This window comes from Salvelinus alpinus, chromosome 13, assembly GCF_045679555.1.
Source record: "Salvelinus alpinus chromosome 13, SLU_Salpinus.1, whole genome shotgun sequence".
In the NCBI taxonomy this organism is placed as follows: Eukaryota; Metazoa; Chordata; class Actinopteri; order Salmoniformes; family Salmonidae; genus Salvelinus; species Salvelinus alpinus.
Genome location: NC_092098.1, coordinates 48,195,239 through 48,207,028, shown reverse-complemented (window position 1 = coordinate 48,207,028; position 11,790 = coordinate 48,195,239). Strand labels below are relative to the sequence as shown.

General features: G+C 40.8%; 1 protein-coding gene across 1 annotated transcript; it reads right to left on the bottom strand.

Moving 5' to 3' along the window:
• Positions 1–1,112: 1,112 nt before the first annotated feature.
• Positions 1,113–3,142, bottom strand: nhp2 (NHP2 ribonucleoprotein homolog (yeast)). Its single transcript, XM_071339642.1, has 4 exons — positions 2,762–3,142; positions 2,463–2,532; positions 2,230–2,335; positions 1,113–1,873 (listed from the first exon to the last, which is right to left on the bottom strand). The coding sequence occupies exons 1-4, from the start codon at positions 2,928–2,930 to the stop codon at positions 1,748–1,750; spliced, it is 471 nt and encodes a 156-aa protein (XP_071195743.1). The 5' UTR covers positions 2,931–3,142; the 3' UTR covers positions 1,113–1,747.
• Positions 3,143–11,790: the final 8,648 nt, after the last annotated feature.

Sequence of the window (11,790 nt, the reverse complement as noted above, 5' to 3'; positions counted from 1 at the left end):
AGTGACCTAACAGAAAAGCTGCAAGATGCATCTTGTGTAATCTACTCTTTTAACTCTCAACATTAGGTTGAGCCCCCTAATGTTGACATGGGGGGGGGGGGATTTATCTGCAGGCCCACATAAGAGGGTACCAGTTGCCCATCCCTGGTCTACATTACAACGTGAGACTACTGACACCTTGTGGTTGTTAGTAATAAGATGAGTTATGGATGGATGCGTGTACCAAATCAAATTATATTGGTCGCATACACATAGTTTAGCAGATGTAGCGAAATGCTACTCGGTTTCATAGGATCACTTTGGCCACAACCTGCTCCAAGAGCAAGTACTAAACGCATACAAAAAGAGACATTCAGCTCAACTTCCTTCAGATAAAGGCATTTAAGAAATGACAGTCTGTAAAATACATCCAAAGTGTATCTGTGTAAAGGTGAACGAACGCCTGCTCAGTTTGCTGCTACTAAGCATGGCCTACTAAGTTCATGTTTCCACCATAATGTTCATATACGTAATAATGATCTCCAATGCCCACCTAGGCTTTTGCAAAACAAACATTGAGAACGTCCATTTTGTGTCACCATCAGTGCCTTCATGATGTAAATGTATTCCCCCTCTCCTAACGTAAAGAAGCAGACGTTGTATTGAGATGTACCAACAACAAAAAACAGGTGCATTTATTATATCAATACAGCATCGTATCACCCGCAACACACCTTCCTCAAAGCAACAGAGTATGAAGAACCTACGCAAAGGAGAATGTCAATAGACTAACAATTTTTTGGGGGGGGGAAGACAAGATAGAACTAAGACAAAACGATGAATCGGGGGGGATTTACCTACTAAATGCAAAAGTACGAGTTAGGATATTTTCAATTATACCTTTATTTAACTAGGCAAATCAGTTAAGAACAAATTCTTATTTACAATGACATCCTCGGAACAGTGGGTTAATTGCCTTGTTCATGGGCAGAATGACAGATTTTTACCTTGTCAGCTCGGGGATTTGATCTTGCAATCTTTCGGTTACTAGTCCAACGCGCCAACCACTAGGCTACCTGCCGCCCCATAAGCGATACATTCGTTTACAACTGCAATGATCAAACCCATCAGAATGAGATTGCAAAAATGTATTTAATGTTTAACTGCACAGGAACCATGAAGTCCCCTATGGTTAGAATTAGAACTGGCTGTTCACACCAACAAAACACACAAGATACGCTAGGCACATGATCTGTTACCTAACCCGAGTCCTTACCATACAAACACAAGGCTTATCAACTCATAAAATCAGTGAGCAGATTTATTTTTCATACCAAAATGTATGTTTCATAGCAGTGCAACCGATAGCAAGTGTGACATTGAAATAACACAAGTTATGAAAGCACATAATACAATATAAAAACTGAATGTCCTTGGTAGGCATATTCATATCTGGCTGTAGACAACGCATGGATGCCACCAAACGAGGAAAATAAAGTTACCATGTCCTTTTTCAAGTCAGCACCTATTTAAAATACCAACAATTGCTGTGTCAACCTTCATAGGCACCATTTACATTTAATAACCAAAACAAACAAAGATGACATTTTTTTGGGGGGGGGCATCGATGTATACTGAGACTGAAATACAACACCACCCTGTAGCTTGGCTCTAGTGTTACAGTCAGTTCATTTCACCCCCCCAATTGATTCTGCCTACAGCCAGACATTCTCAGATACAATTTGAGTCTGATAGCCAGAGAATATGTTCAGAGGGGTTTGGGCAGGGCCGAGACCTCCTCGAAACACTCATCATAGGCCTCCTTATAGTCCTCATGAGATTTGATCATGATGACGCAGGTGGGCCGCTTTGAGCCTGCAGACGAACCAAGGTCCTGAGGAGATAGGGACATGGCAGGATTACTTTAAAAGGTATTCGTCACATTGATTTCATGGGAGAACCTTAATTGCATACTCCTCACATCCTTCTCAAAACTCATTGAAAAAGAAAGCCAGAGATTTGTCATATTGTACATTCCTCTCCATGAATCTTTTTGTATCATTAGTACAGTACACATGATCAATTTCAGCTCCAAGATGGTGGCGATATGAAAAACTTAATTGTGCTGTTAGGTGCATTGAACCATGTAGCGCTCTGTAGTTTCATAACTCCGTGGACAATGACGTGATATACGAATTCGGACATTTTTATGCACTTCCGCAGTTAGGCCTTTTGGTTTGGAGAACTCACCACTTTTGACGGAATATAGGCATATGGCAGACTCCTGTCCTCACACATGACGGGTAGATGGCAGTAAACATCGATTGGAAGAGTATCTCCAGCCAACACCACAATCCTGCAAATAAAGAATAATTGTATATAGATAATCATGCATATGATCTGATACTAACCATTGCCAGAACGTTAAATATCGAACGTTAACAAACTATTAAAACAGTACAGGCTAAATTAATTCAACTTACCCAGTTTCTCCTTTGTTAATGAACTTCTGAACTTCTTTCACGCCACGGCGAATTTGTTTGAGCTTAGATGCTGAAAAGGACAGAGTTGCACGTAAAAAAAAAGACGGAAAGTTAGCTGAAGTAGCTAGCACCACTCAGCTCACTTGCCAACTACTGACGTTAGCAAATGTCCTAGCTAACTAACTGTTCACCAAGCTAACATTAGCCGGCTGACTAACGTTACCTTGCTGGATACTATTTGAAAATGTCTACCACATTCTTGGCATTTATTTGTCAATATGAAAATATGTATAGTTTACCTTTTTTGACACATTTGTAGAGCTTCTTGCTTAGCTTCTTAGTGGCCAGTGGATTAGCAATTGGGTTGATGTTTGCAATCAACTCTTGATACGACTTCTCTGTCCCTACAGTCTCCGTCGCTCCAGCCTCCTCCTCCTTGATGCCTTTGTCCTTCTTTACCTTGGTCATGTTTCTGAGGGATAACGCAGAAGTTACTTACCGTTTTAGTTAGTTTGCAGCGTGCTACGTTGCAAGTGCGAAAAAAGCTACACACGTGTTGCCAGTGCAGCGCTGTGAAGCAGGTCAGAAATACTTAGCAGTTCCGGGTCAAGTATTTTTGCAATCTTTCAGAATAAGAGTTCCGGGTGCCAGTGCACCGCTGTGAAGCAGGCAAGAATAATTTTGTAATTCTCGGTCAAGTATTTTTGCAATCCTTCAGAATAAGAGTTCCATTCTGTATACCTTTAAAATGAATAAATAGGGTGAAAATGACGGGAAATGTGCACAATTATCGATATATTATATACTAGCTATTATACAAATAATAATTAAAAGTATTTGTGACATATGTGATTATTTTATTTTAAATCTGTTCAAGCCTAAATGGTCAACAATATTTTTGGTGTGTGTGTACTCAATTTACTGCACTGTACACAATGTTCTGTACTTTGTGCCGGATGTAAAAGGGGGGTCCATTCTACTCTGGAGCCCTTATAGTTTCCAAATCCACAGAGTTTATACGCAGAGGACCATCATCTGAGGCCCTTAAAGAGTGGCGTATCAGCTTAAATACAATCTGTTTTTCATATTGGACTTACATATAACACAGTACACAGTTATCTGTATGAAACAGATCAATTTGAACAAAAATCTAGGTCATAGGAAGTGTTGCTGGACTTTTACAGTGATCAAACGGATTAAAATGGGGTGCCTGCTGTCACGATCGTCTTCTTGTGAGAGATTGGACCAAGGCGCAGCGTGTGCAAAATACATCTCTTTATTGTGGAAGAGAGAAAAAACAAGAAAACGAACACTACACACAAACTAACAAAAGAGAAGCTAAACAACGTAAGTGCACAGACAAGCAACAAACGTTCAACATAGACAATTACCCACAAACACATGATGCCCATGGCTGCCTTAAATATGGCTCCCAATTAGAGACAATAAACCACAGCTGTCTCCAATTGAGAACCAATCTAGGCAGCCATCGACATACAAACACCTAGACAAGATATTTCCCCATTAAACCTACAAACCCCTAGACAACCCAAAACACATACTTCCCCATGTCACACCCTGACCTAACTAAAATAATAATGAAAACAAAGATAACTAAGGCCAGGGTGTGACACCTGCACACTATATGTTACAAATAGAGCATTGTACAGGAAAAACTATCAATTGTTTATGTCCATAAAACCAGGGTCCAGTTTGCACTTTAGTAACCTCTGATAACCAGGTGGTGAATCGCATCTCTGCATGTCTGGCAGACATATCAGTGTGGATGACGGATCACCACCTCAAGCTGAACCTCGGCAAGACGGAGCTGCTCTTCCTCCCGGGGAAGGACTGCCCGTTCCATGATCTCGCCATCACGGTTGACAACTCCATTGTGTCCTCCTCCCAGAGTGCTAAGAACCTTGGCGTGATCCTGGACAACACCCTGTCGTTCTCAACTAACATCAAGGCGGTGACCCGTTCCTGTAGGTTCATGCTCTACAACATTCGCAGAGTACGACCCTGCCTCACGCAGGAAGCGGCGCAGGTCCTAATCCAGGCACTTGTCATCTCCCGTCTGGATTACTGCAACTCGCTGTTGGCTGGGCTCCCTGCCTGTGCCATTAAACCCCTACAACTCATCCAGAACGCCGCAGCCCGTCTGGTGTTCAACTTTCCCAAGTTCTCTCACGTCACCCCGCTCCTCCGCTCTCTCCACTGGCTTCCAGTTGAAGCTCGCATCCGCTACAAGACCATGGTGCTTGCCTACGGAGCTGTGAGGGGAACGGCACCTCCGTACCTTCAGGCTCTGATCAGGCCCTACACCCAAACAAGGGCACTGCGTTCATCCACCTCTGGCCTGCTCGCCTCCCTACCTCTGAGGAAGTACAGTTCCCGCTCAGCCCAGTCAAAACTGTTCGCTGCTCTGGCACCCCAATGGTGGAACAAACTCCCTCACGACGCCAGGTCAGCGGAGTCAATCACCACCTTCCGGAGACACCTGAAACCCCACCTCTTTAAGGAATACCTAGGATAGGATAAAGTAATCCTTCTAGCCCCCCCCCCCCCTTAAAAGAGTTAGATGCACTATTGTAAAGTGGTTGTTCCACTGGATATCATAAGGTGAATGCACCAATTTGTAAGTCGCTCTGGATAAGAGCGTCTGCTAAATGACTTAAATGTAAATGTAAATGTAGTACTGTTCTCTGCTGATTGACTGATTCCGGACCAGGGTTGGGGAGTAACAGATTACATGTAAGGGATTACAAAAAAGGCACAAGTTTAAATTTGTTCCACCTGAGTGAGTCTGACCACAAGTCAGAGACCACTATGATGACACACCAACTGGGTTTGATGGATCGCGGGAAAAGAGCAGGAATATTTTTTGGTAGGCTACAGTCCAAGCTATGTCTTCCAATGGTGCGACTACTGTCGGCATCCAAAGATTATCCAACTTGAATAAACGCTTGGAGGTAAGGATGACAGCAGTGGTGTAGTCTACGGCAATACGGATATCACTTATTATTAATATATACATGGCGAATTGATGTGAATCACACTGCTGCTCTCTCATTTAGCTCTCATCTAAATGTGTATTTGAATCCAATAATGGTTGATTTCAAGAAGTTTAAGCTGCCTATCTATCATTGTTTTTGAAACCAGTGGACAGCTTGCTCAATCTAATTCATGCTGATAAAAAAAAAATCCATAGGCCTGATGGACACATGCTCAAGCTTGCACACTTTTGATAGACTTAAAGGGACAATCTGTAATTGTTACATCCATTTTTGGACTTATAAATTATATATACTGAATATCTATCTATCTATGTACAGTTCCAGTCAAAAGTTTGGACACACCTACTCATTCAAGTGTTTCTTTATTTTTTTCTACATTGTAGAATAATAGTGAAGACATCAAAACTATGAAATAACACATATGGAATCATGTTGTAACCAAAAAGTGTTAAACAAATGAAAATATATTATATATTTGAGATTCTTCAAAGTAGCCACCCTTTGCCTTGATGGCAGCTTTGCACACTCTTGGCATTCTCTCAACCAGCTTCATGAGGTAGTCACCCGGAATGCATTTCAATTAACAGGTGTGCCTTCTTAAAAGTTAATTTGTGGAATTTATTTCCTTCTTAATGTGTTTGAGCCAATTAGTTGTGTTGTGACAAGGTATGGGTGGCATACAGAAGATAGCACTATTTGATAAAAGACCAAGTCCATATTATGGAAAGGACAGCTCAAATAAGAGAAATGACAGTCCATCATTTCTTTAAGACATGTATGTCAGTCAATCCGGAAAATTTCAATAACTTAGAAATGTTCTTCAAGTGCAGTCGCAAAAACCATCAAGCGCTATGATGAAACTGGCTCTCATGAGGACCGCCACCGGAAAGGAAGACCCAGAGTTTACCTCTGCTGCAAAGGATAAGTTCATTAGAGTTACCAACCTCAGAAATTGCAGCCCAAATAAATGCTTCACAGAGTTCAAGTAACAGACACATCTCAACATCAACTATTCAGAGGAGACTGCATCAATCAGGCCTTCATGGTCAAATTTCTGCAAAGAAATCACTCCTAAAGGACACCAAAAAGAAGAAGAGACTTGGTTGGGCCAAGAAACACAAGCAATGGACATTAGACCGGTGGAAACCTGTCCTTTGGTCTGATGAGTCAAAATTTGAGACTTTTGGTTCCAACCACCGTGTCTTTGTGAGATCAGAGTAGGTGAACGGATGACCCCGCATGTGTGGTTCCCACCATGAAGCATGGAGGAAGAGGTGTGATAGTGCTTTGCTGGTGACACTGTCTGATTTATTTAGAATTCAAGGCACACTTAACCAGCATGGCTACCACAGCATTCTGCAGCGATACGCCATCCCATCTGGTTTGTGTTAAGTGGGACTATCATTTGTTTTTCAACAGGACAATGACCCAAAACACACCTCCAGGCTGTGTAAGGGCTATTTGACCAAGAAGGAGAGTGATGAAGTGCTGCATCAGATGACCTGGGCTCCACAACCCAATTGAGATGGTTTGGGATGAGTGGAACCACAGAGTGAAGGAAAAGCAGCCAACAAATACTCAGCATATGTGGGAACTCCTTCAAGACTGTTGGAAAAGCATTCCTCATGAAGCTGGTTGAGAGAATGCCAAGAGTGTGCAAAGCTGTCATCAAGGCAAAGGATGGCTACTTTGAATAATCTTAAATATACTTTGATTTGTTGAACACTTTTTTGGTTACTACATGATTCCATGTGTTATTTCATAGTTTTAATGTCGTCACTATTATTCTTGAAAATAAAAGAGAGCCGCACACTCTAGGAGCTCAGATGCAAAAATGTAATCACCAACGTTTCGACAGCCAAGCTGTCTTCATCAGGGTATAATCACAAACACTGGGAGATGACTGGTTTATATAGTGTCAAAAGACACACAGGTGTCTGTAATCATGGCCAAGAGTGTCCTAACAGCATTGGTTAATTCTCAAATATTAAAATGGCATACAAAGAACAGCATACAAAAAAACAAATGGATAGCATACGATCATAGATTCATTTAGACTACACAAGCTTACAAACAATTACAATGGCAAAGTCACAATAATCACAAGAATGGTTTCAGATCAAAGTCTACGTTGAGACCGGAAGTGAGCAAGGGTCTTTAAGTTAAAGATCCAGGCAGCCTCTCGTTTTAACAATAAATTATCAAGGTCACCCCCTCTCCTAGGGATGTAGAAAACAATGTAGAAAATAGTAAAAGTAAAGAAAAACCCTGGAATGAATCAGTGTGTCCAAACTTTTGACTGGTACTGTATATAATTTTTCACATGTAAATATAACTTTTCAGTAGTGCTGAAAGCATGCCATTCCATGAGCGCAGCATTTATTTTTCAACTCAAATCAATGAGCCCAATCAGTCCTCCATGACAACAAAATCATAAACAAGAGAGTAGGGCTGGCTAATAAGTCCTATTCTTGAAGCTCAAGGGGTGTAACATTTATTGGAATGACTGGAATTCTGATAGACTTTGGTTTTTAATGTAAAGATATAATTTAATCGTATTATTATATGTAGTAGAAAGTGATGGGTTAGAAGAAGCCTACATATATGGCCAGCTATGTAAACTTTAACATTGATTTATGCTGCAATAGATGTCATTCAATTGATAACATACATTTTTGTCTTCTTCGAATGCCTCTTAAGGGGAAAGTAATCTAAAAGTAACAGAATGTAATCAGATTAGGTTACTGAGTTTGGGTAATCCAAAAGTTACGTAACTGATTACAATTGTGTACAGGTAACTAGTAACTGTAACGGATTACTTTTATAAAGTAACCTACCCAACCCTGTTCAGGACTATAGCTTAATTACAAAACAATAAATGAACTATTTTCGCCTACTCTTTGCTTCCAGTGTGAAACAAAATGCCATTGTATACCAGACCTGCAGTCTTGGCTTGCCCTGTAATGGAGGTGACAAATTCCATTAGCAGGTGATTAGATGAGAAGCTAACTGCTTAAAATAAACAATGGCAACAACGTGATCAGTAGATGGAGTGTTGACTGACTGGCGTACCTGTAAATGACCTACACTATTCTAATGATGAGAAGGCTGCAGACATTACAGATTTAAATCAGACAGCCTTACGTGTCAAAACGTGCATCAGGTCAAGTGTTTTGGCTCGACAAATAAAATATATATTTTTTGAGGCAGTATCCTAGTTAGATCATGTTGCTACAGGTTAGTATCACCCCAATAACCATATATATTTTTTTCTTAAAATGACGTGGAAACAATGTTGATCCAACCAGTTTGTGCCCAGTGGGCTGACTCTACCCATGAGACGAAGAGGCTCTTGCATATCATTTGAAACTTCTGTTTTACTGTTGATGATTTAACTTCATTCTGATATTTGTTGTTAAAAAAGTATAATTTGTTGACCAAATTGCATCTCTCTTTACTTTTTGAATAAAACATACTGTTTGTTTGTAGAATGAGCGTATGGAGTGTAATCCCTGTGGATTTGGAAAATATAAATTCTCCTGAGTAGAATGGACCCCCGTTTTTACTGCGACACAACATACAGAGAATTGTGTATGGTGCAATATGTATGTCCAACATGAAAAAACGCAATTGGATTTAAGCTGATTGGCCACTCTTTAAGGGCTGCAAAATGAGCAGCGACACTCCTTGGTGTATACATTCTGTGGATCTGGAAAATAGAAGTGCTCCTGAGTAGAATCCCCCCCCCCCCTCTCCCTCTCCCTATTGCGACACAATGTAAATGAAAATGTGTACAGTACAATATGTCCATTATAAAAAACATACTGAACACCGTGCAATACGAATGGGCTGATTAATGGGATTTAAAAGTTTTTTTTCTTTCAAGTTGATTATTATAATAATGATAATAATATGATTATTATTGTTAATAATATTAATAGTAGCATTAAAAATAATGTTTTTATATTTATATTACTGTTGTTACCATGATAACTATCTAGTAATCATTACTTAATGCAGTTAACAATAATGTCACTGTTATATTATTTGTGCTATAAAGGCGATAAACTTTTTTCCTTTTTTCATATTGTTAAACCAAATGCTTGGTCTGCTAACGTTTCTACATTATGTCACAAATTTCAAACACTTGTATAATTTTCTACATGTATTGTGTAGTGGAGCTGTATAAGTGTTGCTCTCCACTTTCTGGAGGAGCACGTTTTAAAATCAGTGGAATTAGAGTTTGTTAGCTAAAGAGATGGAGAAAACACCTGTCTCCGGATTACATCTTCAAAACTAAGGGCAACCGTGGTATATGGCATTCCTGACAGGGAGACGCGTCCATCATGCATGATGATGTAGTGGGGCCTTTCAGACCTCTCCAGTGTCAGCTCTACAGGTGGAGATGGGGAGATGTTATCCATTACAGAAGGCAACAGCTGGCAATAAACTATCGGGTTAACTTACAGGGCATGGGGTGTCTCACCCCACGAGGCATGTTGGGAACGTGGACAGAATAAAAGCTTTGAATGGGTGGGTTATAACCAGGCGAGGAAAATGGGATTCTATGGCAGAGTTTAACCCCACGGTACCTATCCCTGTGAGTCCACCATGGCTACACCCACCTACAGTACTTAATTTACAAGTGTTGGAGAGAGTACGGAAAGACAGGGAGGGAGTTGATCCATCCAAGTTATTTAAAAGACAACTGGATACTGTATATCAGGATTTTATGCCCATATATACACTGAGTGTACAAAATATTAAGAACACTTGCTCTTTCCATGACATAGACTGACCAGGTAAATCCAGGTGAAAGCTAGGATCCCTTATTGATGTCACTTGTTAAATCCACTTGAATCCGTGTAGATGAAGGGGAGGAGACGGGTTAAAGAAGGATTTTTAAGCCTTGAGACAATTGAAACATGGATTGTGTGTGTGTGTGTGTGCCATTCAGGGGGTGAATGGGCAAGACAAAATATTCAAGTGCCTTTGAACGAGGTATGGTAGTAGGTGCCAGGTGCACCACTTTGTGTCAAGAACTGCAACGCTGCTGGATTTTTCACCCTCGGCAGTTTCCTGTGTGTATCAAGAATGGTCCACCACCCAAAGGACATGCAGTGGTGGGAAGCATTGGAGTCAGCATGGGCCAGCATTCCTGTGGAATGCTTTTGACACCTTGTAGAGTCTATACCCCTGACGAATTGAGGCTGTTCTGAGGGCAAAAGGAGGTGGAGGGTGCAACTCAATATTAGGAAAGTGTTCTTAATGTTTTGTAAACTCATGAACAGGTCAGACTGGGTCAGCCTTTGTTGTTCAGGAAAGTGGGGTGGCAGTCAGGAAACGTATTACCGACCACCTGGCTGTATACACGGCAGAGCTGAGGGCTGTACTGTTGGCCTTGCAGTGGCTGGAGGAAGTCATTCCAAAGATAATAATTATATGTAATGGTGTAAAGTAACTAAGTAAAAATACTTTAAGGTATTACTTATGTAGTTTTTTGGGGATGTCTGTACTTTACTATTTATATTTTTGACAACTTTGACTTTTACTTCACTACATTCCTAAAGAAAATAATGTAATTTTTACTCCATACATTTTCACTGACACTCAAAAGTATTTGTTACATTTCGAATTCTTAGCTGGACAGAAAAACAATGGTCCAATTCACACAATATCAAGAGAATATCCCTGGTCATCCCTACTGCCTCTGATCTGGTGGACTCACTAAACAGAGAACATCCCTGGTCATCCCTACTGCCTCTGATCTGGTGGACTCACTAAACAGAGAACATCCCTGGTCATCCCTACTGCCTCTGATCTGGTGGACTCACTAAACAGATAACATCCCTGGTCATCCCTACTGCCTCTGATCTGGTGGACTCACTAAACAGATAACATCCCTGGTCATCCCTACTGCCTCTGATCTGGTGGACTCACTAAACAGAGAACATCCCTGGTCATCCCTACTGCCTCTGATCTGGTGGACTCACTAAACAGATAACATCCCTGGTCATCCCTACTGCCTCTGATCTGGTGGACTCACTAAACAGATAACATCCCTGGTCATCCCTACTGCCTCTGATCTGGTGGACTCACTAAACAGAGAACATCCCTGGTCATCCCTACTGCCTCTGATCTGGTGGACTCACTAAACAGATAACAAATCAAAATCAAATCATCAAATCAAATTGTATTTGTCACATACACATGGTTAGCAGATGTTAATGCGAGTGTAGCGAAATGCTTGTGCTTCTAGTTCCGACAATGCAGTAATAACCAACGAGTCATCTAACCTAACAATTCCACAA